This window comes from Pogoniulus pusillus, chromosome 27 (assembly GCF_015220805.1).
Source record: "Pogoniulus pusillus isolate bPogPus1 chromosome 27, bPogPus1.pri, whole genome shotgun sequence".
Classification (NCBI taxonomy): domain Eukaryota; kingdom Metazoa; phylum Chordata; class Aves; order Piciformes; family Lybiidae; genus Pogoniulus; species Pogoniulus pusillus.
Genome location: NC_087290.1, coordinates 17,844,654 through 17,872,532, shown reverse-complemented (window position 1 = coordinate 17,872,532; position 27,879 = coordinate 17,844,654). Strand labels below are relative to the sequence as shown.

The 27,879-nt window shown below is 48.9% G+C and overlaps 2 protein-coding genes across 3 annotated transcripts in view; both read right to left on the bottom strand.

Moving 5' to 3' along the window:
• Nucleotides 1-11,335, bottom strand: part of MYRFL (myelin regulatory factor like) — a 41,011-nt gene extending 29,676 nt beyond the window's left edge. The window contains exons 1-6 of the mRNA XM_064166201.1: nucleotides 11,290-11,335; nucleotides 5,454-5,544; nucleotides 3,899-3,966; nucleotides 3,548-3,803; nucleotides 2,133-2,224; nucleotides 14-161 (exon numbers count right to left, since the gene is read on the bottom strand). Of these exons, the coding sequence (XP_064022271.1) occupies nucleotides 14-161; nucleotides 2,133-2,224; nucleotides 3,548-3,803; nucleotides 3,899-3,966; nucleotides 5,454-5,544; nucleotides 11,290-11,335 (701 nt within the window). The remainder of the gene's footprint in view (nucleotides 1-13; nucleotides 162-2,132; nucleotides 2,225-3,547; nucleotides 3,804-3,898; nucleotides 3,967-5,453; nucleotides 5,545-11,289) is intronic.
• Nucleotides 11,336-13,305: 1,970 nt separating this feature from the next.
• The window catches only part of RAB3IP (RAB3A interacting protein), a 36,644-nt gene continuing 22,070 nt past the window's right edge, over nucleotides 13,306-27,879 (bottom strand). For both annotated transcript variants that reach the window (XM_064166140.1, XM_064166141.1), the window contains 7 exons: nucleotides 27,148-27,225; nucleotides 26,668-26,868; nucleotides 20,950-21,078; nucleotides 18,227-18,339; nucleotides 15,011-15,110; nucleotides 14,833-14,902; nucleotides 13,306-13,700 (listed from right to left, as the gene is read on the bottom strand). In XM_064166140.1, the coding sequence (XP_064022210.1) occupies nucleotides 13,618-13,700; nucleotides 14,833-14,902; nucleotides 15,011-15,110; nucleotides 18,227-18,339; nucleotides 20,950-21,078; nucleotides 26,668-26,868; nucleotides 27,148-27,225 (774 nt within the window). In that variant the 3' untranslated portion in view covers nucleotides 13,306-13,617. The remainder of the gene's footprint in view (nucleotides 13,701-14,832; nucleotides 14,903-15,010; nucleotides 15,111-18,226; nucleotides 18,340-20,949; nucleotides 21,079-26,667; nucleotides 26,869-27,147; nucleotides 27,226-27,879) is intronic.

The following is a 27,879-nucleotide window of genomic DNA, read 5'->3' as shown; positions in this document are numbered from 1 at the left end:
AGTCACTGCTTACAGTTTTTCATAGTTGGAATTAAATAAGCTGTGCCACTGAGATGTTTGGTATGGTTGCCACGTCAGAGCTTGGCAGCACCTTTCCAGAGCTGCATTCTGTCCATCACTGTCATAATCTTGCACTTCAACTGCACAGTCCTTAACAGCTGCTGGAGAGACACAGAGAGAGAGATGACAACTCAGTTATCACTCTTGTGAGTGGCCAAAAATCCTGCAGGAAGGTTTTATAGACACATTTACACACAAAAAAAAGCACAAACACATGGCATTATACTGCAATCTGATCATCCTTTGCAGGTCCTCCAAGATGTTACATTCCTTTGCCCCAGAAAATACCTTTTTTAAGCTCCTGATTTGCCAAATATTACACAAGCAGCAGTTACTGTTTTTGTTGTCTCCAAAAGAAAGAAAGGAGATGGAATAGTTTCCTTTAGGAAAACAGCAAACACAAGCAGTGAGGTGGAGTAGGAACTGGTTACACAGCAGAGTGCAGAGAGTGGTGATCAATGGTGCTAAGGCCAGATGGAGATCTGTAGCTCGTGGAGTCCCCCAGGGAGCAGTGCTGGGTATGGTCCTGTTCAACATCTTTATCTCTGACATTGATGAGGGGACAGAGAGAACCTGCTCAGCAGGTTTGCTGACAGTGCAGAACTGAGAGGCATGGCTGAGGCAGCTGAAGGCTGTGCAGCCACTCAGGGAGGCTGGGACAGACTGCAGAGCTGGGCAGAGAGGAGCCTAAGGAGGTTCAACAAGGGTCAGTACTGAGTCCTGCACCTGGGAAGGAACAATAAACTGCACCAGGACAGGTTGGGAAGTGATCTGCTGGAGAGCAGCCCTGTGGAGAGGGACCTGGGAGTGCTGGGGGACAAGTTCTGAATGGGACAGCAATGTGCCCTGGTGGCCAAGAAGGGCAAAGGGACCCTGAGGGGGAGGGCATTAAGAGGTTCTCCTATCCCTTTACTCTGCCCTGGTCAGCTGCCACTTGGAATACTGCATCAAATTCCAGGCTTCCCAGTTCAGGAGGAACAGGAATCTACTGGAGAGAGTTCAAAGAAGGGCTACAAGGATACTGAAAGGACTGAAGGACCTGAGGAGGAAAGGCTGAGAACCTTGGGGCTGCTTAGTCTGCAGAGGAGAAGACATAGGGGATTTAATAAATGGATCTAAATAGCTGGGGGCTGAGGATCAGGGAGGAGGGGACAAGGACAGCCTCTGCTCACTTGTGCCCTGCCACAGGACAAGGGGCAAGGGATGGAAACTGCAGCACAGGAAGTTCCAGCTGAAGATGAGGAAGAAGTTCTTGAGTGTAAGGGTGAGAGAGCCCTGGGACAGGCTGCCCAGAGAGGCTGTGGAGTCTCCTTCTGTGGAGCCTTTCCCTGTCTGGCTATGTTCCTGTGTGACCTATGTTAGATTCTCTGCTCCTGCTCAGGCAGGGGGGTTGGACTGGAAGCTCTCCAGAGGTCCCTTCCAACCCCAAGCATCCTCTGACTCTGTGATTCAGACAAAGGAAAGTGAAACAAAGCCAGGAAAAGGTAAGCATCTTACTGTAAATCTGCAACACTGCAAGAAGCAATTAAGCAAAACAATCACAAATGTTGCCCATGCTCTCTACTACAGGAGCTCTCTTCCAACCTGGTTGATTCTATCATGTAGAATATGTATGGAGCTGAGATGATAAACAGCAGCCTGTTTGTTCATCCACCAGATTCATTCCCTGTTAAGCTGACCTGAAAGATGGTTTATTAGGTGTTCAGGTGACCTGAACACCCTGGAGGTGTTCAAGCAAAGACTGGATGGGGCTGGGTGCTAGGTTGGACTGGATGAGCTTGGAGGTCTCTTCCAACCTGGCTGATCCTATGATTCTTTGCACAGTCAATTTAGGGCCAAAGTCAGCAGAGTGCAGTCATCTGTGGAGAGGGCAGAACATTTTGTACAGATTCCTCATGAAACACAAGCCTCTAATACTTGTTCCCTCCTCACCAAAAATAGGTCCTGGTTTTCAAAACCACCGTAGAGGTAAATCCATCCAAGCCTGGCGGTGGAGTGCAGTTAATACTGGTGCCTTAAAACACTTCTCTGTGGCATGAAACGTTAAATGTCACCTTCAGACAGTTACTCACCTTGCCTGGAGCCTTGAAATTGGACTGGAGAGTCAGAGGCATCTCCCAGTAACTGTGAGAGCTTCCTTTTCTGCCCTGGCACTGCTGAAATGCTTTTTTGAAAAGACAGGTGGCATTACTCATCTTGGGGTTTAAATACACAGAGGAGAGAAGCATTTCAGCCTGGAGAGGAGAAGACTGAGAGGGGAGCTAACAAAGCTCACAGAGTCACAGCACCATGCAGGCTGGCACAGCCCCTCAGGAGCACCAAGTCCAACCTAGAGCCCTACTCTACAAGATTCACCTTAAACCACAGCCCCAAGCACCACAGCCAAACCACCCTGAAACACAGCCAGGCTGGGGGACTCCACCACCTCCCTGGGCAGCTCATTCCACTCCCTCATCACTTTGTCTGTGAAAAACCTTTTCCTAATGTCCAGTCTAAACCTCCCCAGCCTCTGCTTGAGGCCATTCCCCCTTGTTCTGTCTCCAAGTACCTGTGAGCAGAGCCCAGGAGCAGCCTCTCCATAATGTCCCTTCAGGTAGCTGCAGCCAGCCATGAGCTCTGCTCTCAGCCTCCTCTGTTTCACACTACCCATCCCCAGCTCCCTCAGTCTCTCCTCAGCAGATTGATTCTCCAGGCCCTTTCCCAGCTTCCTTGCCCTCCTCTGCACTGCCTCCAGCACCTCCACAGCTCTCGTGTATTGAGGTGCCCAAAACTGAGCACAGTACTCAAGGTGTGGCTTCACCAGCAGTGAGTCCAAGGGGACAATCCCCTCCCTGCTCCTGCTGGACACAGCATTTCTGATCCCAGCCAGGATGCCATTGGCTTTCTTGCCCACCTGGGCACACTGCTGGCTCACATTCAGCTCCTGTCTATTACAGCCCCCAGGTCCCTTTCTGCCAGCAGCTCTCCAATCACACTGCCCCAAGCCTGTAGCCTTGCTTGAGGTTGTTGTGCCCCAAGTGCAGGACCTGGCACTTGGCCTTGTTGAGCCTCATCCCACTAATGCTGGCCCTTTGATCTAAGCCTTCCAGCCACCACAGAGGTCCCCTCACTGGCACTCATCAGTCCATTCATTTTTCCTAGGTGTCATGCTTGGGCACTTGCCCTGGGCAAGAAGCATCCTCAGCAGGCTGGAGGCTGAACATGGCAGTGGGGATTTGAAACACCTGAATATTCTGATGAAGTGGTCACCAAGCACCTGCTGATCTCTCCATAGCCTCCTGATGTTTCAACAATCCAAATCCTTGTCTACTTTCCCCCCCCCTGAACTTCACTCAAGGCGTTTCAGGAACCCTCATCCACAAGCTGCTTAAAACCGTTTAAACACTGCCATCCTGTGGCAAGTGCTACACCCGCGGGGACCTCAGCCCACCAGCTCCACCTGCCCTCCTCCCTGCCTCATCCTTTGCACAAAGGCTTCAGTATTTACCCCGAGATCTGAGCTGCGTTTGGCTGGGAGCATGAATTAAAACCCCAACCGCTGGGGGCTGCAGAGTGATTCCAAGGAGTCCCAGCATGTTCTGTCTTCAGGCAGCAGCTCTGGGGGGTGGTGCAAGGGTGTCCATGGCCAGTGGGCTCAGAGTAAGGTCCCAGGAAGGTGCAGGGAAGCCTGCTGTGTGCCATAGTGGATGGGCACGGGGGCAGAGGCTGCAGCTCGTTGGGCCATGCAGTGTCAGGCCATGAGGCTGCAGGAGGGAAACAGACAAGAAGGTCAGGGCAAGGAAGAGGAGCTGGAGACCTCCCTTGTGTCCTTGGGGGAGGCCAGACATAAGTAACCTACTCTGGAGCCGTGGTGGAGAGCATCGTTCTGATCCAGAGTCTGGGGGAGAGTCTGGCAACTGCCTTTGCCTAGGGATGGAAAGAGAGAGGTTAATTGCTGCTGGAAGATGACACAGTGGCTGACCACAACACAGTGCTGAAAGCCCAGGGGGTTGCCATGCTGCAGCAAAGCAGGTGAAAGCTAGGAATACCCTCCCTGGGCACTCATAAGCCATGGAACAGAGAGGGTCCAAGGGAAGGCTGCAAGGATGATGAGGGGCCTGGAGCAGTGCCTGATGAGGGCAGGCTGAGAGCCCTGGGGTTGCTTAGTCTGGAGAAGAGAAGACTCAGAGGGGATTGAACCAATGTTTATAAACATCTGAGGGCTGGGGGTCAGGAGGGGGGGACAGGCTCTGCTCACTGCTCCCTGGGACAGGACAAGCAGCAAGGGATGGAAGCTGCAGCACAGGAGGCTCAGCTCAACACAAGGGGGAACTTCTTGACTGTAAGGGTCCCAGAGCCTGGCACAGGCTGCCCAGAGAGGCTGTGGAGTCTCCTTCTCTGGAGCCTTTCCAGCCCTGTCTGGATGTGTTCCTGTGTGACCTGAGCTAGATTGTGTGGCCCTGCTGTGGCGGGGGGGGGTGGACTGGATGATCTCCTTGGGTCCCTTCCAACCCTTGACATCCTGTGAGCCTGTAACTACTGACAGTGGTCTCCAGAAAGCATTGCTGGCTGTGCATGCTGCCCCTTCTCACAGGAGCCACGTCACTGCCAGTTCCTTAGACCATGCTCTACAGCCCTCCACCTCTCCCTCACACAGGGAGGCCCCATTCTTACCAGCCCTTGGTCACTCCTCCCATTCCATCCCCCAACCCTACTGACTTCAACCCTCCTTGCTTCCTGTGGGTTGTTCTTCAGTTACCTCTGGGCACAGCAACATCTTGGACCGCAGGGAGCTCACAGGGAGCTTTGAGCCTATCCTCTCTGGACTGGTCCCTTCCAGCTCTGGCTGAGTCTATGACTCTAAGTGTCAGCCCATCCACAGTATTGCTCATTGAACAACATCATCTGGCATTTGTCTAGGTGGAAGATTTGGGTTTGGAGTCTTTGTCAGGTCTATGCTGCGTAACTTTTCACCCTCAGCTGTGACCCTTTGCGTTATGTAGCTTTTGTGTGTCTTAAAGTTATTCTCAGGAGACAATAATAGACAGATTCCCTCTTCTGAGTGAAGCATTGGGATGGAAACAGTAGCCCTGAACTAGCTCCCACAGGAATGGTTAAAGAACATCTTTGCATTTAATGCCTCCATTAGCATAACAGTCATGAGTTATCCCAGACTCCATCCTCATCCACTCTCCTAAGCAAGACAAACATATTTCCATCACTGTCTGCAATTCATTCTTTAAAGCCTTCTTATGCAGCCTCAAGTAAGTGACAGCATCAAGACAGCCACAGTCCTCTTAAAACTCAGCTTTCAGGCCTGACTGTGGTGTCCAGTTTTAATCATGGAGCTGAACAGGAGCAAGGTAAGAGAGATGCTGCTAAGGAAGGGAAGCAGCTCTCACGGTCATACTTACAGAGTTCCAAACTCTATGTCACTGCTGATGAATTCTTCCAACATACTTGTATCCACCATGGGATTCTCCAAGGCTCTGTGCACATCTTGCCCTACAGTTAAAAATGTCAACAAGATAGAAGTGATGAGAGTGGAATTCAGGGCGAGTTGCCACCAGGTGAAGCAGCACTGCCCACTCTCCTACACGAAGGAGAACCAAATCTGTCCTGTCTCATGTGTGACTAGTGGGGGGGTTACCCTTCTGGTTTGGTCACTGGCAGAAAAAGCTGACAGGAGAAACAGAGTAAGTGAGGAGTGCAGGAGAAGATGAAGGTGGCAGAGCAGCACCAGGCAAGCAGCAGTGTGTGCACGGCACTGAGGCTTCCCTGAGTTACTGCAGCAAGAGAATGAAGTGCCCCAGTCTGCAGCTGCATAAAGGGGTTCTGAGGTCACTTCATGCTCTGAGGGATTGGGTCAAAGCTCACAAGTTGCCTCATGCAGATCCACTTTCTGCATTAGTGCTTCAAGTGAGTTTCTGAAACACTGTTTAAAAGTCCACCACACTGAGCTTAAAAGAAAGCACAAACAAAAGCTTTAGGAATACCTGCTTGGTGGCTTCCTTGGATTTTCTCCCCCCCAAAAAAAACCAACAGCCCTTTAATATGTTAAATGTATGGAAAGGTTCAGTACTTTGTCACGTGTTGCTTGGTAGAGTGATTGGCATTGGAATGGGCTGCCCAGGGAGGTGGTGGAGTCACCGTCCCTGGAGGTGTTCAAGCAAAGCCTGGATGAGGCACTTAGTGCCATGGTCTGGTTGATTGGATAGGGCTGGGTGCTAGGTTGGACTGGATGAGCTTAGAGGTCTCTTCTGTAGAAAGTCAGCCAGAACTCTGGGGGAGGGTGGAGGGAAACCCCAGGCAGCCAGAAGTGTTTTGTAGGCTCCCCACTTCCAGCAAGCCTTCCATAAATACAGGTGTGGCCTGGCACAAAGCAAATAAGGTAAGGTCACTGCAGTTGCTGCTCTCTTCAGCGAGGCAGAGGAGCTGTGTGTGGCTCTGTCCCACTGCCAGTCCATGCACAATGGACTCACCTCTACCCACAGCCACGCAGTTGACACCAATCACCTCCCTGAGCTCTGCAGCATGGTGGCAGGACACAAAAGGCTCAACACTGTCACCGAGCACAGGAGCAGTGAAGGCTCCTGGTGCTTTTCCTGCCTTCTCCCTGTGCTAGCATTGCACATGCGCAAGGGGAGAAGCCAGACCATAAAAGTTCTCCTGTCCCTCCCTCGATGTCACTGACACCAGGTTACTTCCTGACCCAGTGTCCAGGCATTACAGCATCTGAAAGGCCACTTCCACCACCTGACACAGCAATTCCCTCCCAGGTCTGTCTTTAACAGATGAACTCCCACTGCTGAGAAGCATCTCTTGGGTTGCCCTTGATTCACCTGGGCGTTGTTTGCGTATGGCTGCCGCAGACTTCTCTCTGCCTGCCTCTTGCTGTGCAGCAGCAGCTTGCAGCTGTGCTCCCAATAAACCCTCCCATCCCAGCACACAGGCATTGTACACTGATGTGTCCTCTGCACATCAGAGGGCAGGTTCAGCAGGTGCAGTGCACTTACCTAGCAGATTTGTAACGTGGGAAGTCCCTTCCGGGGGGTGGTGGAGTCACCGTCCCTGGAGGTGTTCAAGCAAAGCCTGGATGAGGCACTTAGTGCCATGGTCTGGTTGACTGGATAGGGCTGGGTGCTAGGTTGGACTGGATGAGCTTGGAGGTCTCTTCCAACCTGCTTGATTCCATGATTCTAAGTGTTAAACTATCAGCACAGCACTTTGCAAAAGTGGGTTGGGGGTACTAAGGAGCCTGGCTTTACTTAGCAGCCTGCCTCAAGCTTGCTGGATTCTCCTCCGTCCTTCATGTCTGAACTTAGGGTAACCTCCCTCAATCTCAAACACTTCTTTTGTTAGTGTAATCCATAGGAAGATGATTCACAGAGTCACAGAAACATTCAGGCTGGAAAAGCCCCTCAGGATCCCCAAGCCCAACCTTTATCCCTGCTCTACAAGCTGCACCCTAAACCATAGACCCAAGCACCACAGACAAAACACCTTGAAACACAGCCAGGCTTGGGGACTCCACCACCTGCCTGGGCAGCTCATTCCAATGCTTGACCACTCTTGCTGTGAAAAAATGTTTCCTAATCATCTAGTCTGAACCTACCTAGGGGCAGCTTGAGGCTGTTCCCCCTTGTTCTGTCTCAAATTACTCATGAGAAGAGACCAGCAGCAACCCCTCCACAACCTTCTTTCAGGTAGCTGTAGGCAGCCATGAGCTCTGCCCTCAGCCTCCTCTGTTTCAAGCTAAACTGATCAATCATCTTCTTGTATTCACCTTTTCCTCCTGCTCAAACTGCCTCGGGTCAGATACAAAACTTCTCCTGCACCAGCAAACCAAGAATTCCTTCTTTTGACCCATGTCAGAGAGCAGCTCTTTTGAAGTACAGCTGTGACTGGGAGGACCTCTAACACAGGCTGCCTGCAGTCCAGAGGTTTGCTTTGTCGCTAGGCTATGATAAAGGCAGCATGTGTCATTCCCTCTTAATCTCTGCACTTTAACGGCTAGGAGGAAAAGGAAAGAGTCATTCTGTGCTAGGAGAGGAAGGAAGGACTCCAGGAAGAAGATAGGCCACCATTGCTGCAAGTTGCTCCCTGCAGAACTCCTCTCTTGCTTTCTGAAGGTGCTTCCCAGGACCATGGCACCACCGGCTCGCACGGGTCTCTGTGCCAGCAGAGGAGCAGCTCTTGGATCCCATGCCAGTTCATCTTGAACAGTGCCATCCCTTCCACAGGCATTTGAGCACAGCAAGTGTGTGTGCCAGCCACTCCCCTGGCCATCAGTTGGCTGCAAGAGCAGAGCACTGCAGGTATGTCATGGGACAAAGCCTGCCCAGAGGCCCATGAGGACAGCTGCCTGTGGGGAACCATGTACCTGGCTGGGAGCTGCCAGGGGACATGCAGCGTCAGCAGCCTCGGTTTATCAGCTGGCACTCAAGGATCTCTACTCCCAGCCCACACTCCCTGCTGCAGTGTGCCCAGACGTTTCTGGGGAGAGTGCCCTGGGTGACACATTCAACCTCAGGGCACTGCCAGCTCCCCAAGAAACTGAGGAAGATCACAGACCAAGACTCTGATGTGGCTAGGGTTTCACACACTCTTTTCTGCAGAACAGAGGCTGCAGTCACAGGCAGCTTATTGTCAGAGAATCAGCCAGGGTTGGAAGGGACCACAAGGAGCAGCCAGTTCCAACCACCCTGCCATAGGCAGAGACACCTCACTCTAGCTCAGGCTGGCCAGAGCCTCATCCAGCTCGGCCTTAAACATCTCCAGGGACGAGGCTTCCACCACCTCCCTGGAGGTGACTCCTTCCAGGCTCTCACCACCCTCATGCTGAAGAACTTCTTCCTGACATCCAGTCTGAATCTACCCATTTCTAGCTCTGTTCCATTCCCCCCCACTCCTATAACTACCTGACAGCATAAAAAGTCCCTCCCCAGCTTTCTTGTAGCCCCCTGGAAGGCCATAATAAAGTCTCCTTGGAGCCTTCTCTTCTCCAGGCTGAACAGCCCAAACTCCCTCAGTCTCTCCTCACAGCAGAGCAGCTCCAGCCCTCTGGTCATCCTCATAGCCCTTCTCTGGACACCTTCCAGCACCTCCACAGCCCTCTTGTAACAGTGGCTCCAGAACTGGACACAGTACTCCCAGTGGGGTCTCACCAGTAGAGAGTAGAGGGGGAGGTTCACTTCCCTCGCCCTGCTGCAGCCCAGGCTCTGGTTGATTATTGACTACATTTCCTCCATAGGCTTGATCTTTTATCATCTCTCCTTCAACCTGAACTCTAAAACCTGGCAGCTGCACAAGTGGCTCCCATTTCCCTGTGCACTCTCACCTAGCCTCTCCCTGCTCCCAGCACATAAGCACTCCTCACAGCTCCAGCCTCCTAATCTGGCACTCGCTCACCTCATAGAGCTGTCTTTGGCAGGCATCCCCCTCCTTTCCTCCAGCCATGAGCTTCTCATCACCTGGCTCCTGAGCTTCACTTCATAACCCTGTAGCAAAGTCTCAATCCCTGGAGAACCTTCTTAACTCCCCCAGCACTTCCAGGTAGTCCCTTACATGCAGGCAACTGACTCACACGCAGACATTTTTCAGTAGTGCATCAATGCCAAGTGAAGGATGGGGAACAGAGCCAGAAATTCCTCACAGTCAACTCTGTCTTGAACACAGCAGCTCTTACAGAGAAAGTCTACACGTGGTTGTGAATTTGGCTAGAACCACAACCACCACCTTTCAAACCAGTATCCCAATAACCTGGCTACTGGCACGCTCCTTCTGCAAGCACAGAACCACAGACAGCATCTTGGATGAGAACTCATCATCTCCAGGCTGTTTAGTCTGGAGAAAAGAAGACTTAGAGGGGGTTTGATAAACGTTTATAAGTATCTGAAGGCTGTCAGGAGGGGGGGGACAGGCTCTGCTCACTGCTCCCTGGGATAGAACAAGGAGCAATGGATGTAATTTGCAGCAAAAGAGATTCCACCTCAACACAAGGAGGAACTTCTTTAAGGGTCAGAGAGCACTGGCACAGGGTCCCCAGGGAGGTCCTGGAGTCTCCTTCTCTGGAGCCTTTCAAGGCCTGTCTCTATGTGTTCCTGTGTGATCTGTGTTAGATAGCATTGTCCTGCTCCAGCAGGGGGGTTGGACTCGATGATCTCTTTGGATCCTTTCCAACCCCTAACAACCTGAGGTTGCTGCCACAGGTACCATTCTGCCAGCTGGGCAAGTTCAGAGAAATATTAGTGGCAATAGTCACAGAATGACAGAAACATTCAGGCTGGAAAAGCCTCAGGAGCACCAAGTCCAGCCTATATCCCTACTCTACAAGGTGCACCCTAAACCATAGCCCCAAGCATCACAGCCAAACCACCTTGAAACACAACCAGGCCTGGGGACTCCACCACCTCCCTGGGCAGCTCATTCCAGTGCCTGACCACTCCTGCCAGGAAAAAAAATTCCTACTATCTTGTCTAAAGCTACTCAGTGGCAGCTTGAGGCCATTCCCTCTTGTTCTGTGACTAACCACCTGTGAGAAGAGACCAGCACCAACCTCTCCACAACCTCCTTTCAGGTCAGGTACAGAATAATGAAGAAGAAAACCCTCTTTAACCTGACATGGTGTGATGGAGCAGGGAGGGAGCTCTCTGACATCATTCAGGGAGCAATAGGACTAGAGGGAATGGAACAAAACTAGTAATGGGTAGATTCAGACTGGATGTCAGGAAGAAATTCTTCAGCATGAAGGTGGTGAGAGCCTGGAAAGGGTTGTCCAGAGAGGTGGTGGAAGCCTCATCCCTGGAGGTGTTTAAGGCCAGGGAGCCTGCTCTAGTGTGAGGTGTCTCCACCCATGGCAGGGGGTCAGAACTAGATGATCCTTGCAGCCCCTTCCAACCCTGACTGATTCTACCATCATGCAAAGTGCTACAATTTCAGAAGTGATAAACTGCAGAGAGATCTCAGCCATCTCCCCAGTTTGCTTCCTGGCAATTACCATGGTGGTGATGCAAGCTCTGCTGGGTTCACCTTCCCTTTGGTCTTCTGGCCAAAGCACCAAGGGACTGCAGTACTGCTGTGCCATTTGGGCCACACCATTCCGCTGCTGCCCTGCACCCGATCTTTGTGCAAACACAGCTCTGGGGCTCAGGGCTCTTCTCCCTCCTTTGTTCCCCACTTAAGCCCAAAGAATTTGCACACGATTGCTGCCACCAAAAAAAAAAGAAGGCTCTCTCTTAAGAGTCTTACCTTCAAAGAACTGCTGCAAGGCCTCATTTTCTCCCACCACATCCATGGAACTTGGTTTGCTTCCCTGCTGCTTGAAGAGTGCCACGGAGGAAAACGCACTGCCTCCTCCAGATGGTCCTGCCGGCGCCTAGGCGCACCTCATGCTTTGGCCACAGGCTCTACTTGGCCCCAGCTGATTCCATTCTTCCACAACTAGAGCCAGGGCTGTGCTTAAACTCTGCTACATGTAAAGGAGAATTGGACAGGAGGCTTTGGAGGGGAGGTGGAGGTGATGTGAGTTCCTCCATTCAGCATGCCTAATGCTCTCGTTTTAAGGACCTTTGGTCCCAGCACTAACCATGACCACACGCACATGCGCAAGAGAAGGCAGCAATAAAAACTGCTTATCTTGTCTCTTGAGTTTCACATGTTCTGGGCTGTAATTAACACTACTGAAGAAAGCAAAAGCAACCAAAATGCAAGAGCAAAGTCATCACTGGTTTCACTGGGTGTCCTATTCCGTTTAAAGCAGCCCAGCATCAGACCAGCCAGCTGCTCTAAGCAGATTCTCTCTCAGCAGTTTGATTAGAGGGAAGCAGAACTTCTACGCTGTCTTCATTAACAAAACTCAATTGAGCTGTTTGTCTAAGGCAACACTGAGAAACCTCCCCCTCAGCTCTGCACTAAATCCCCCACCCAGGGAGGGGATGCAATTCCTTACCCAGAATATTGCATCCAGTTCTGGGGTCTCCAGCTCAAGAGGGACAGGATCTACTGGAGAGAGTGCAATGGAGGGCTGCAAGGATTCTGAAGGGACTGGAGCACTGCCTGATGAGGAGAGGCTGAGAGCCCTGGGGGTGAGTAGGCTGCAGAGAAGGCTGAGAGGGGATCTGAGCAATGTCTGTCAATCTCTGAGGGGTGGGTGTCAAGGGGAGGGGGCCAAGCTGGTTTTGGTGCTCAGCAGCAATAAGCCAAGGAGCAATGGATCCAAACTGGAACAGAGAAGGTTTCACCTCAACATGAGGAGAAACTTCTTTCCAGTGAGGGTGACAGAGCCCTGGAACACGCTCCCCAGTAAGCCTGTGGAGTCTCCTTCTCTGGAGCCTTTCCAGACCTGTCTGGATGTGTTCCTGGGCTTGAAAGTCTCCTCAGCATAACGAACTTCAGATACCATTTCTGTTTCAACACTGTTGTGTACAGAAAGAGCCCTTCTGCCTGAGCAACACTTGGAAAGGATTATTCCCTCAGAATAGCAGCTGCCACCACCTATCACTTACCTATGTTAGCTACTCTTGCAGTTTGCTTTCACTGTGTAAACTGAGGATTAGTAACAAATGAGGAAGCATTAGAGGCAGCCATAAAACAATACCAGCAAACACAATTTGTTTTGCTAGGAGTAAAAGCAGAGCTCCTCAGCATTATTGAAATAGTAAACAATCTCTTAAAAACTGAAGGCAAAATTCTTCATCTTAGAATCACAGAATCAGAGTTGGAAGGGACCACAAGGATCATCTAGCTCCAACCCCCCCTGACATAAGCAGGGATACTTTCCACTAGATCAGGTTGCCCAGGGCCTGGCCTAAAACACCTCCAGGGATGAGGCTTCCACCACCTCTCTGAGCAACCTGTTCCAGTCTCTCATCACCCTCATGCTCAACAACTTCTTCCTAACATCCAATCTAAATCTACTCACTTCTAGTTTTGCTCCATTCTCCCAGTCCTATCACTACCTAACAACCTAAAAAGTCCCTCCCCAGCTTTTTTGTAGCCCACTCCAGATACTAGGCCATAATGAGGTATTCTCAGAGTCTTCTCCTCTCCAGAATGGACAAACCAAACTCTCTCAAACCTGTCCTCATAGCACAGCAGTTCCAGCCCTCTGATCATCCTCATGGCCCTTCTCTGGACACCTTCCAACACATCCAGATCTCTCCTGTAATATATGAGGACCCTTGCTGGAATGCAAGGGAATTTAACCATGACACTTAGCAGGGAGGCTGACCTCATTCTGCAGCAAAGAACAGAAGACAGACACTGTTTCAGACTAACACTTTAATAATCAGAAGTTTTGTTTTCAAAGGTAAATGACAATCACTAATACACCTCTCAAGTGTCGACCACATTCGTTCAACTAAGTGTTATGTGTACGCATATACAGCATAGGTCAGTTGAAAACAATCACAGTACTTCTTAGTGCAACCTGCAGAAGGAGAAGAAAGACCTTGGACCCACTTTGTGGAAATAAATATCAAGTGACCAGAAAAGAAAACAAACCCTAAAAGAGAAAGGTTCAGCAGTTTTAGTTAGGTATAGTCAATGAAGTTCATGCACGCGCGGGAGTAAAAAGATTCAGAGCTCTTCCTTGTAATAGCCAAGTTTTGCCAGTGACATCTCTCTTCTCAGCTGCATAACTTCCCAGAACATCTGATCCACTAAAAAAAAACCAAACAGACAGAAGTGCCATTAAGTTTACATTCAGATCTTTTCTCAGACTGACACCAGCATAAGTGAACTTTGAAAGGAACCTGGACTATTGTGTCCAGTTCTGCAAGATGCTCACAGGTGAGGTAGATCAAAGTGAAGCTAATTGTAGCCAAATTCTGGCTGAAGTACATGCACAGACACCCAGGAATACAGCAGGAATGGTTTACTCTACTTTCTAAAATGCACCTGAACTAAAACTGTGTTCTATTTATCATTGACACCTAGCTGAATGCCACCTGCTATCTGTGCTTAGCAAATATAGGAGCATACAGAACCACAGAAAGGCAGGGGCTGCAAGGGACCTCCAAAGCTCAGCCAGTCCAAGCCCCCTGCCAGAGCAGGAGCACCTACAGCAGATCACACAGGAACACATCCAGGCAGCTCTGGAATATCTCCAGAGATGGAGACTCCACAACCCCCTTGGGCAGCCTGTGACAGGTTTGTCACCCTTTGGTTAAGTGCTATGGCTTTTCAAACTCCCCTGCAGTCAGCAGTGATATCCTCAACTAGATCAGGTTGCTCACACACTGTCCAGCCTCACCTTCAATATCTTTAGGGGTGGGGCCTCAACCACCTCCCTAGGCAACCTGTTCCAGTGTTCCACCACCCTCATGGTGGTGCAGAACCTGACCCTAACATCAGTCTTAATCTGCTCTGCTCTAGTTTGAAGCCATTGCCCTTGTCCTGTCCCTGCAGCCCTTTGCAAACAGTCTCTTTGCAGCCTTCTTGTAGCCCCCTTCAGCTACTAGCAGGCTGCTGTGAGGTCTCCCCAGAGCCTCCTCTTCTCCAGGCTGAACACCTCCAGCTCCCTCAGCCTGGCTCTGTAGCAGAGCTGCTCCAACCCCCTGAGCATTTTCATGGCCTCCTCTGGACTTGTTCCATCAGCTCCATGTCCTTCCTGCACTGACGGCTGCGGAGCCCTGAGAACAGGACCAAAGTCTTGCAATCACAAAAGTGACTCCTACCAAATAGCTTTCCTGAAATGTGAAGTCGCTGCTCCTGTGCACAGACAGCAAGTTTTAGGCACATGCACTAGGCAAAGGGTCTACTCATACATGCCAAATGCAATTTCCTACTCACCATCTTGCTGCTTCAACAGTCCTTGTTGGATGTATCGAATATACGTAAAGAAGTTACACACAGAAGTGATCTGAACCCATGGGCAAAAAACAGTGGTAGTTAATATGGGTTTGTATAATGGTACAGACAGAACAAAAGACAGAACTACTCCAAGTGAGATCAGAGTAAATCTACTTACCCTGTACCGACAGAAAGGAGAGATGTAGTAATAACTGCTTGAATCTCCTAACTTGATTCTATGCTTGCATGACTTGCTTTGCCCGCTGAGAGCACACTTCCTACAAGGCATAAAGTTTGGATGATTTGATCAACAAGTCTGGCATGAACATAGAAACACTTGCATGTGTTCAAAGCTGTTAATGGCATTGCTGGGCTGGGACTATTGGCAAGGTCTTGGAATGAAAGGATGAGGAGGAATGGGTTTGAACTGGCAGAGGGGAGATTGAAAGTGGATGTTAGGAAGAAGTTGTTTGCAGTGAGGGTGGTGAGACACTGGCACAGGTTGCCCAGGGAGGTTGTGGAGCACAGAAGCACAGAATGGGATCAAATATCACATTGGGTGCTTCTGTGCTCCACAACCTCCCCGAAGGTGTTTGAAGGCCAGGTTGGATGAGGCCTTGAGCAACCTGTTCTAGTTCAGAGCTGGAACTGGCTGAGCTTTGAGGTCCCTTCCAACCTAAACCATTCTATGATCACTGAATCCCAGAACTGGAAGCAACCCTAAGGATCATATTTCATTCCAGCCCCTGTGCCATGGACAGGGACACCTTCCACTAGATCAGATTTGAAATTTTTAAGATTAGAAAAAGGGTTGAATCTCTGTGAAGACTCCAGACTGTTAATCCAATCTCAGGAAACATAAACAAAGCAGGATTTTGAATGGATCTGGAATGCCTGCTGCAGCCTCTCAGCTGAGCAGGGTTGTCATGGCATCCACTGTTTCATTGACTTTAAAAGCTGCTGGCTTCTCTCCCTTTTGTCTCCAGCTTGCAAAGTCAGTCAGTGAGCCTAAGAACCAGCAGCCTTTCAAAAGTGAAACAAAAATGACTGAGCCTCTCTGGTTCTAAACAGTGGCTCTGAGGTACTCTGAAATGGCCTACAGCTGGTGCACAGGTAAGACAGGAGGAAACTGAACAGTGTACACCACACAGGATCACAGATGTCAGGAGTTGGAAGGGACCCAAAGAGATCATCCAGTCCACCCCCACTGCCACAGCAGGACCATACAATCTAGATCAGGTCACACAGGAACACATCCAGGCAGGCCTTGAAAGGCTCCAGAGGAGACTCCACAACCTCTCTGGGCAGCCTGTGCCAGTGCTCTGGGACCCTTCCAGTCAACAAGTTCCCCCTTGTGCTGAGCTGGAACCTCCTGTGCTGCAGCTTCCATCCATTGCTGCTTGTCATATTCCAGGGAGCAGTGAGCAGAGCCTGTCCCCACCTCCTGACCCCCAGCCCTCAGATACTGATAAACATTGATTCAATCCCCTCACAGTCTTCTCTTCTCCAGACTAACAGCCCCAGGTCTCTCAGCCTCCCCTCATCAGGCAGTGCTCCAGTCCCCTCATCATCCTCATAGCCCTCCATTGGGCCCTCTCCAGCAGATCCCTGTCCCTTTTCAACTGGGGAGCCCAAAACTGAAGGCAGTACTCAAGATAAGGTCTCACCAGGGCAGAGCAGAGCGGGAGGAGAGCCTCCCTCAATCTGCTGGACACTCTTCCTAACGCCCCCCAGGATTCCATTGGCTCTCTTGCCCACAAGGGCACGTTGCTGTCCCATGCAGAACTCGTTATCCACAAGCACTCCCAAGTCCCTCTCCACAGGGCTACCCTCCAGCAGATCACCTCCCAGCCTGTACTGGTGCAGCTTACTACTCCTCCCCAGGTGCAGGATGCTTATGAGGAACGACAGTGCTCCACTGACCCAAGCAATCCTACAGCAGCCAAAGCCAGCTGATGGCGAGGTCAGGCAAGCTGTTGTGAGGAGAGACTTTCAGCCCTAGGAAAGCTCTTTTTTCCTTCTGAATGCAGAATTACCTTCTCTGCCTTATCTACCATCACACCAGGCTAAATGCTGGCCTGACAGTTGCTGCTAATGACTCTGTTCTGCACTGCACACGCAGCACAGAGCTTTGCTCCCCGGGAGACAATCACTCCAGCCCCATGGGGAAAATCCAGCTGTCCTTCCTTGAGGCAGCACTTACTGCACGCCAGCAGGGGCACCTTCCCATAACTTCTGTGTGTCAAGAACCTCTCCTCACTATTACCACAGCTCTCCACTCTCTGTTTTGCTGCTGGGTTATTATCTGCTGTATTATCACAGAAACACTCAGGCTGGCAAAGCCCTTCAGGATCCCCAAGCCCAACCCATATCCCTACTCTGCAAGGTGCACCCTAAAGCATAGCCCCAAGCACCACAGACAAACCATCCTGAAACACAGCCAGGGTTGGGGACTCCACCACCTCCCCGGGCAGCTCATTCCAGTGCCCCTCAGCCTCCTCTGTTTCACACCAACCATCCTCAAGTCCCTCAGTCACTCCTCATCAGATTTATTCCCCAGGCTCTTCCCCAGCTTTCTTGCCCTCCTCTGCACTGCCTCCAGCACCTCCACAGCTCTCTTGTATTGAGGTGCCCAAAACTGAACACAGTACTCGAGGTGTGGCTTCACCAGCAGTGAGTCCAAGGGGACAATCCCCTCCCTGCTCCTGCTGGCCACAGCATTTCTGATCCCAGACAGGATGCCATTGGCTTTCTTGGCCACCTGGGCACACTGATGGCTCACATTCAGCTCCTGCCTGTTACAGTCCCCAGATCCCTTTCTGCCAGCAGCTCTTCAGCCACACTGCCCCAGGCCTGTAGCACTGCTTGAGGTTGTTGTGGCCCAAGCACAGGACCTGGCACTTGGCCTCGTTGCAGCTCAAGTTCAGAGGACAGACTCTACATATCTCCTCTCAAACAGTTCAGCTACCTTTGTCAGTGTGCTAGTATGTTCTTCACTTCTTGTGCCACAGAATCTAGATGTCCAACGCTAAGCCTCCCTGACTTCAGTACCTGTTTCTCTCATGCTGCTTTCCCTAGTTCAAAAGTACCTGTTTCAAGTATCAGGATGGGCTTCTCCAAGGAAATGAATCCTACTTTTGTGGTCAGTGTGTCATAAGTGAAGTAAGAACCTCTCTCTTAAAAGGTTTGATCTGTATTACTCTATTTTAAGGCTTAATTTATTTGTTGCTTACTTTCCCCATGGCATTTTGTAACAGCAGCCTTGAAGCCTTAGACTTTAGGAAACAGCCTTGAGAACATACAGATGGGACTAAAATGATGAGGTGACAGCAGTTTTCTCAATCCAAGAGCTAAAGAGTCAAGATTCCCCCCTCTGCCTGTTAGCTCAACATACTTTGGTCCTCCACATTCAACTGCAGAAGCTTTCACAAACCGAACAGGTTGCAAGCCAACAGGTTCAATGCTCAGAGTGTTGTTTTCAACAGCTTCCAGAACAGCTGAGGCCAACTGCAAGAGAAATTTTAGAAAGCAGTTAAAAACAGCTCTGTGTTACCTCAAAGCAGTGACATATTTCTTCTTCTGGAAAAAAATTCAACTTACCAAAAAGAAATTCAATTACAAACGAGATTTTGCTTTTTGCATTTCCAAGCTCCTGCTTCAGTTCTGCCCTCCAAATAACCCTGCCTTCCCTGAGGCAAGAGAACTGCCTTTACAGCTGGGAATGTAGTGAAGCATGTTTCAAACACTAACTGTATTTTCTGTCATCCTTCATAAGCCCAAATAACACATTCATACCAATGCATTCATGCAGGCAGTGTTCGTGTCACAGACTGAACAGAGCACACATTCTCTTTAGTCTAAAACACTGCTCTGATTTGATTACAGTCTATGGAAGCCCAAAATGATGTGGCACACTATCTTGCAAAGAAAGAAAAGGAAAAGACTATGTCACTGTGTTTCAGCCCAAGAGAGCTTTAGAGATGTGTTCAAGCTAGTGAGACTAAACAAAATACAGAAGGCAACACAACAGAGAGGCCAGCTCCAGCTTTTCCAAACAGCTTCTCCAGGATGCAAAGTGCCACATTGCCCAGGTTCTTTGTGCTAATTCTTTATGAACACACCATCAGAAGACACTAGAAACATGCTTGTTTTGCTCAGCACTTGCCCAAGACTGCCCTTTGAATGTGGACAAGTAACAGCCATTAGTTGTTTTACAATAAGGTGGTGTCATTTATGTTGTAAGTAATTCTGTGTCTGCTTTCTGTTCTCCTCTTTTGCCATCCCCCACTCCAGAGCAAACCAAACAAACTACATGCATACACAAGAGGCTACTGAGAGTCAATGCAATACTTCCACCTATTCCTATAGCTGCCTTCCCAACTATTCCAAAGCACAATGCCTGTGCAGTTTGTTTGGTCTAAGCACACATTAGTTTACTGACATTCAAGTGAAAACAGAAACTGGTCACTAGGCACAGTAGCTAGAAACAGTAACTGATAACAACTGACAAGTCCTAGAAGCCTCATTTGTTCCTTTGGAGGAAATACAAATCTCCAGTAATTATATCATCACTGAAGCAGAAAAAAGAATACACAAATGAATCAAAATGAAGTTGCTGGGAAACATAGCAGGATGGCCTACTTATAGATACACTGCAGAAACAATCTGATTTCCATAGCAACCAAGTTAAGTTTTCAGTGGGAGAGGCTGATGTGATGCTGGATACCAACCAGAATGAATTGCTAAGCAATTCACTACAAGACTGTGCAATGCTGGTGGTCAGCAAGTACCAGCAGATGGGAAAGCAAGGGGGAAAAAGGTAACACCTCCTGAAAAGAATGGGTAAAAGTGATGCAGAAAGTACAGCCTCTTCCATGTGAAGTATTTCATTCTACTGGGGGTAAAAAATAAGACTGAGGGGCTTTAAGATGTGTTCTTAGTTCAGTAGGGATCTAAGAATAAGGTCCCTTCCTCCTAGTGAACAATGGCACAACTACAACCTGTAAACGCTACCCAAGAACAAGAAGCAAAGCAGTTGAAGCCAAAATGAGTTTCCCATTATTCCCAGGATAGGTAAAACTCCAATCTTTCCTCTCTACTGCAGGTGGTGTGGGAATAACACAAGGGGAAAAAAAGACTTGTCATTCATTTCATCAAAGACCTTATTCCTAAACATAAAATCCCAGAGTGTCTAATGCTTGCAATTCAAACCACTCTTCCAGAATGTGATGCTTTGGGTGTTATTCACCCCCAGCCTTTAAGAAAATCACCCAGACTAGACTCAGCTGAGCTGCAAATTAGAATGGAGCTTTATATTTACAGCTTAGGAGAATATACAGGCAGATATTTACAACATATACAGCTGTAGACAGGAATATCCAAGTTAAAAAGGTAACAGAGGAACACAACAGCTCTCCCAGAAACCAGAGTCCCCAGGAGGGCTCTCAAACACCCTTCCACCTCCTTTTCACCCCTCTACCTTATCCCAGACTTTGCCTTACATTCAGGGTGAGTTTGGAGGGTCAGCCAGGGGGGTTAGGAAGCAGAAGGATTAGTTACACAGACAGCAGGTTAGGGAGAGAGAAGGGAGGCAGCCAAAGCTAAAGAACAACTCTGTTATCTATATTTATGCTCTTGTTTTTTTCACATCTCAGCAAGGCTATGAGTGCAGCAGACATCACCACTGTTTCCTTTTCACAGCCTAGCATCTAATTCCTCTCACTACAATATCCCAGCTAAGCTCCAAATAGCACACAGAAAACACCCAGACTGTGCTTGCAGCCTGTTCTGATTGATACCAGAGGAAAAACAGTCCATAAAATTAAATGTATTGACCTCTACTGCCACCTGTATAAACAAGAGGCTGTGACAGTTCAGATATGAAGAGGGGAGGGGAAAAAAAACAACCCACAAACCATTCCTACCAACATCAAATTGTGCCAGAAAGCAGCAGCATCCAAAGGAGGAGACCTAAAAAAATAAAAGGCCCTATCTGGAATAGCATAATGAGGAAAACAAAACCAAAGAGGAAACAAAACTTCACACACAGTCTATTAGCTTAATGTCACATATTGAAGAGAAAAGTGGCAGTGATCCCGTTCAGGCTATTTCCATTACCTCACTTTTTGAGAAGGTTAAACATGGAAAAATATCTTCTCTGTAGATTTTGTCCAAGAAAGGGCAGGTTCTGTCCAGTGTAGGCTCATCCTTCCAAGATCTGAACTCGTTGTACAAAGACAGATCAGCCTAGGACACAAAGATTCACACGTTTTAGTACTGCAGTTACCACAGCTGGTGTCTGTCATTTGTAAGTATCTACAGGCAAATAATCACAGAGTCACACAGTGTTAGAGCTTGGAAAGGACCTCCAGAGAGCATCCAGTCCACACCCCCTGCCAAAGCAGCATCACCCAGGACAGTCCACACAGGAATGCAGCCAGGTGCGTTTGGAAGGTCTCCAGAGAAGACTCCACAATCTCTCTGGGCAGCCTATTCCAGGGATCTGTCACCCTCACTGCAAAGTTTTTCCTCATGATGAGCTGCAACTTTCTCTGTTCCAGTTTGCATCCATTGCTCCTTGGCTCATTGCTGCTGACTGCATCCAGTTATAGAGGCCTCTGTACAGGAAGGACATGGAGCTGATGGAGCAGGTCCAGAGGAGACCAAGAAAATGGTCAGGGGGTTGGAGCAGCTCTGCGACAAAGCCAGGCTGAGGGAGCTGGGGGTGTGCAGCCTGCAGAAGAGGAGGCTCCAGAGAGACCTCACAGCAGCCTGCCAGTACCTGAAGGGGGCTGCAAGAAGGCTGCAGAGAGACTCTGCAAAGGGCTGCAGGGACAGGACGAGGGCAATGGCTTCAAACCAGAGCAGAGCAGATAGAGACTGGATGTTAGGGAGAGGTTCTGCAGCATGAGGGTGGTGGAACACTGCAACAGGTTGTCCAGGAAGGGAGTTGGGGCCCATCCCTGGAGATACTGCAGGTGAGGCTGGACGGTGTTGTGGGCAACCTGATGTAGTTGATGATGTCCCTGCTAAGTGCAGAGGGAGCCGGACTAGATGACCTTTGGAGGTCCCTCCCAACCCAGACTGTTCTATTGAACCTAAAACTATAGGAAGGGACATACACTGCAGGCTAAAGACAAAGCAGGATGTGGTTTCCATTTTTTTTTAGTATTAAAAACTAATACCATGGCTGAGACAATGAAAGAGGGCAAATAACATATGCTGAAAGTTAGAGCACACTGCTCTGAACCAACCTCTTTCAGCCTTTTATTCTTTCCCCATGCATTACTCCTCCTCTGAGCTGCCAGCACTTTGCCTTTCCTTTACATCAATATTTTGGAGAGCTCTTTTGTCATTTCTGTTGCCTCTGAATCGACACAAACCTCAGACTGGCAAATTTGTTTTCCATTAGAGATCCTCACCTTACACTCAGGTGCAATCAGGAGCAATCACTCTAATAAAGGTAGTCCATAAAAGGTTCTAGTTGCTAAGCCACCAACCTCATTGTACAGATGCAATTCAATAGGTGTAACTTGCTCCCTAAAGGAACATTTCTCATACTTTAAAACTCATCTCAGGCCTGGCTTGAAAATTAATACAATCAAGAGACATGAGCAGGAAAAAGGAAGTGATTTTTGATTTGTGCTCTGTGAGTCTGAAAAAAACAAAGATGGGGTTCTTATTAACTTGGTTATTTTCTAGTTCCACCTCAATCTTCCCCAAACCTGCAATTCATAAAGAAGCTGCTTGACAAACCTGCTCAGTGGACACAGCTTGATGCTCTTCCTTTCCAAGCTACACTGTTATGTGTACCTTCTCCCTGTCTTTACCTGCACTTTCACCAGACCAAAGCAATTCAACATGCAGCCAATTGTCAGAATACTTCTGAGTACAGATTCTGATTTACAGTAATATACAACACTGCAGCTCTTCAAACACTGATGCATTACATGCACAGAGTAGATGCCACCTGCCTGCCTAAGATCCAGGTAGCTATCCAGCTTGCCTAAATCCTCTTACTACCTGAATTAGACAAGTCCACTTATCCTAAAGACTACTCCCCTATGCTAGAAGTACTTCTCTGGGATGTTTTCACCCATCTAGCTCCACTGTAATTTAGAGTGGACTAAGGCCACTCTAACTCTGCCTACACTCCACCTGTGAGTTGTTTGCACACAGCTCCATCCAACATCTCAAAATCCAAAGTTCTGCTCTTGTCAGACCACACCTGGAGTCCTGTGTGCAGTTCTGGAGCCCTCAACACAAGAAGGACATGAACTGTTGGAGCCAGTCCAGAGGAGGCCACCAAGATGCTCAGAGGACTGCAGCAGCTCTGCTATGAGGGCAGGCTATGGGAGTTGGGGTTCTACAGCCTGGAGAAGGCTTGGAGGAGAACTTGGAGTGGCCTTGCAGTATCTGAAGGGGGCTTCAGAAGGGATGGGGAGGGACTACTGACAAGGTCTTGGAATGATAGGAGGAGGAATAGGTTTGAACTGGCAAAGGGGAGATTGAAAGTGGATGTTAGGAAGAAGCTGTTTGCAGTGAGGGTGGTGAGACACTGGCACAGGTTGCCCAGGGAGGTTGTGGCAGCTCCCTCCTTGGAGGTGTCCAAGGCCAGGCTGGATGGGGCCTTGAGTGATCTGTTCTAGTGGGAGGTATCCCTGCCTATGGCAGGGGGTTGGAACTGGCTGAGCTTTGAGGTCTCTTCCAACCTGAACCATTCTGTGATTCTCTGGGGTAGGCTCTCTCTGTAAGGGTCCAAAGCAATATTCCCCACACCACGAGAGCACTACCTACCCCTGAGCAAGGGTAGTCGCAGTCACTCTCGATCAGAAGAGAAGGAAGCAAAGGATAACCTAAAGCTGTGGCAAGAACATTTAGCAAGAAGGGGACAGAACTAGGCAGGGATTTCAGACCCAGCTCCCAGAACTGCTACAACATTTACCTTAGATCAACAATGAGCCAAAGCACTGAACAAATCCACCTAACACTGAATAATGAAAGCAGTAGGGAAGGCTTACAACAATGTCCTAACCACCATGCCAGGGGCAGACTTGCTCTCCTCATCCCCTGTCACACCCCATCAAATACTCCTGCTCAGAAGAGACAGAAAGACTCAAGTTCCACTGAGTGGAAAAATCTGTGTGTTTCTTACTGATTCCCTGGGCTGTCACTGACAGGAACAGTCCCCTGCTTGAGGCAGCCTCAGGCAGCCTCAAAGCATGCAGCTGACCAAAAGAAGACTGAACTAAAGTAAAATGTCAGGCACCTGGACATTCTGCACCATGCCCTTCACACCACTTTCTCTCCCCAAGAAATTAAGGCTGCAGAGCAGTATGAGAAGACACTGCCAAGTCTTCATTTCACAGCCCCCCAGATTCTAGCAACCTGCAGTTACAGAAGCTTCCTGAGTCAAATGTCATTATCTAGCTTCTCTATAACTTGACAGGCTTTTCTTTTTGTCACTTGGCATGAGTGCAGTTCAAACACATTGGTGTTTTCAACTGTGCTGCCTCGTGACAATGAGTTGTAAAGTTTCATTAGGTATTGACTGAAAATTACTTTCCTTATAGCTTCCAGAATGATCCTGTTACAAGAGATCATTAATATTGAAGAGCTTCCTTAGGAGGAGAGCCTGAGGGAGCTGGGGCTGTGCTCCTGGGAGAGGAAAAGCCTGAGGGGAGACCTCAGGAATGGTTATGAAAATGTAAAGGTGAGTGGCAGGAGGCTGGAGCCAGGCTCTGCTGGGTGATGCCCAGTGCCAGGCCAAGGGGCAATGGGTTGGAATTGAGGCATAGGAAGGGCCATGGAAATATATGGAATTTTTTTTCCATTGTGAGGGTGCCAGAAGCCTGGCACAGGCTGCCCGGGGGGGTTGTGGAGTCTCCCTCTCTGAAGATATTCAAGAGCTGTCTGGATGTGTTGCTGTGTGATCTGTTTTAGGTGCTCCTGCTCTGGCAGGGGGGTTGGACTGGCTGAGCTCTGGAGGTCCCTTCCAACCCTGATTCTGTGATTAGTATTTGTTCACCATTCACCTTTGTCAACCTGTGACTGTACAGACTTTTGTTCTACCCCAAGAGTCTGTCTCTGCACAGAAATGCTTCCATGACCATGTCACACTTCCTCATTTTCATTGTGTCTCTTTTGAGATGAAGATGTCCTACCTGCACACACAGGCACACACTTACTACATGTTTAAACAGCTGCACAATGCCTTTTGCTTTTGATATTTATTCTTAACACTTCCTAAGGCTCTGACCATCACTGAGATGGTGTTTCCAGAGCATTACACTACTTTTTTTCCCAGCACAACGTTGCTATTTCTAAGTTCACAATCTCATGTCTGCTGGAGTTGCAGTTTTTCCCTAGACACCTCATTTCCCAGTTACTGATGCTCGATATCATTTGCTGTTCTGCTAACCACTCAATATCAAAAGATACTTCTCAGCTCCTCATTTTGCTACAATCACTCCAAGGACTCAAACACCAACCTGTCTCCTAATTACTTCCTCATTTTCAATTACATGAGTAGATTAAAAAACAATAAAATCACAGGCTCCTCTGCAGCTCCAGCAGTAATCATCCTCCCATTCCCTACTAAATCACCGATTCTGCTTTTCCCCTGTGCCCTTGTGGCCAAGAAGACCAATAGTATCCTGGGCTGCACTGAGAAAAGGGTGTCTCCAGCAGATCAATGGAGGTTCTCCTCCCCTCTTCTGCCCTGGTGAGGCCCCACCTGGAATACTGCATCCAGTTGTGGGCTTCCCAGTTCAGGAGGGACAGGGATCTACCAGAGAGAGTCCAAGGGAGGGCTTCGAGGATGCTGAAGGGGCTGCAGCACTGCCTGGTGAGGAAAGGCTGAGAGCCCTGGGGCTGCTTAGTCTGCAGAGGAGAAGGCTGAGAGGGGATCTGAGCAATGGATATCAGTAGGTGAGGGCTGAGGGGTCAGGAAGGAAGAGACAGGGACAGCCTCTGCTCACTTGTGCCCTGCCATAGGACAAGGAGCAAGGGATGGAAACTGCAACACAGGAAGTTCCATAAGGAAGAACTTCTCGACTGTTAGGGTGACAAAGCCCTGGTACAGGCTGCCTTTCCAGCCCTGTCTGGATGTGTTCCTGTGTAACCTGTGCTAGATTCTCTGCTTCTGCTGTGGCAGGGGTTTGGACTGAAAGATCTCCAGAGGTCCCTTCCAACCCCTAACATCCTGTGATCTTGTGATCCTGGCCTCTTTCACCCATTATAGACCTACAAAATTACTCTTCCTCTTTTTAATGAGAGTTTATGAAACATTTATGGAAGTTTATGAACTTTTGGTGATGAACTGTGCAAAAGGCACTAGGACTCATTCACTCCCACTGTAGTCTTCTTTTTCTTCTCTTTTTTAATTCTTTCCAATATTTCAAGTATCTCATCTCCCACAACTTCAAGGTAAGTAAGACTTGGGAAAAGCACCAGCTATTTGCATTAAGAAAAAATCCTTTTTTTCATGAAAAAAACATCTCTAAAGACAGTCATTATTACATAAAGGTTGAATATAGGTTAGGAAGAAGTTCTTCATCATAAGGGTGGTGAGACACTGGCACAGGTTGCCCAGGGAGGTGGTGGAAGCCTCATCCCTGGATGTTTTTAAGGCCAAGCTGGATATGGCTCTGGGCAACCTGATCTATCCCTGCCCATGGTACAAGGGTTGAACTTGAGGTCCCTTCCAGGGGAAGGGATCTTCTAAGTCCCTTCTAGCCCTGACAATTGTGGGATTCTATACTAGGCTTACTGAGAGCAAAACAAGACGATAAGGCCACCTTAACAGTAAAAAGAGGTCAGTTCTTGCAATGTTACCTCTTTGCAGTCCTTTACAATTGGCTGCATCATGGTAAGGTCCTGATGACTGCCCCCCATAGCACTGCTTGTACTCTTGTTTCTTGCATGGCCTTTCTTAAAAGTTTTTCCACTAGACTGGAACTCTTTAGTTGGAGATGTTGGTGAAGTCGACAGCACCAATGTTTTCAACGCTGCTACTTCAGCCTGGAGGACATCAATCTTTGGAGGAGAGGGAAAACAAAGCAATTAACAAACAAAATTATGCTATTAAGCTTAAGCCATTTAATAAAGCTTCCAGTTATCTTTGTTCAGCTCAAAATTCCACATGCTGAAAAGCCAGCCATGCCCATAGGTGTTAGCAAAGAATATGTCAGAGCAAGACAAAACATCTCAGTAGTGACTTTAACAACATTTACAAGCAATGCTCTCTTTACATCTTTTATGATTCACACTTTGGATCTTTAACCATGTAGGGGGAGAAAAAAAAAGCAAACTCACTTTTCCTTGTGCTTCTTTTAACTGCTTTTCAGCTGCAGCTTGTTTGACATTAGCTTCTTTGACCATTTTGTGTGCTTCCTATGAAAAATGTTGGGTTAGTGTAAATGCTTCACAGAAATTTAGAAGGACCAGTTAAAAAAAAACCAAACAGCTAAGGACATACTTTTGCTTCATGAAGACTACTCACGAGTAATAAGCTGTGCAACAGTGTGAAATAAATCCATACCAAACACATAACCTGCAAATCTATCATTTGGGTTCTTTGCTGCCCCCATCAAGTTTATGCTCCTTGGTTCTGAGCCTCGAAATTCAACAACTTCACCCACCCTGCCCCAACAGGAAGAATACCTCTTCATGATCCAGTCATGGCTGGTGGCTGCCAAGCTCCTTGACACAAAATTAGGTGGCAGTGTTGATGTGAATGAGGGTAGAGAGGCTCTGCAGAGGGACTTGGATAGGCTGAGATCCATGGGCCAACATTCATGTGATGAGTTGCAACAAGGCCAAGTGCCAGGCCCTGCACTTGGGGCACAACAACCTCAAGCAATGCTACAGGCTTGGGGCAGTGTGGCTGGAGAGCTGCTGGCAGAAAGGGATCTGGGGGCTGTAATAGACAGGAGCTGAATGTGAGCCAGCAGTGTGCCCAGGTGGCCAAGAAAGCCAATGGCATCCTGGCTGGGATCAGAAATGCTGTGGCCAGCAGGAGCAGGGAGGGGATTGTCCCCTTGGACT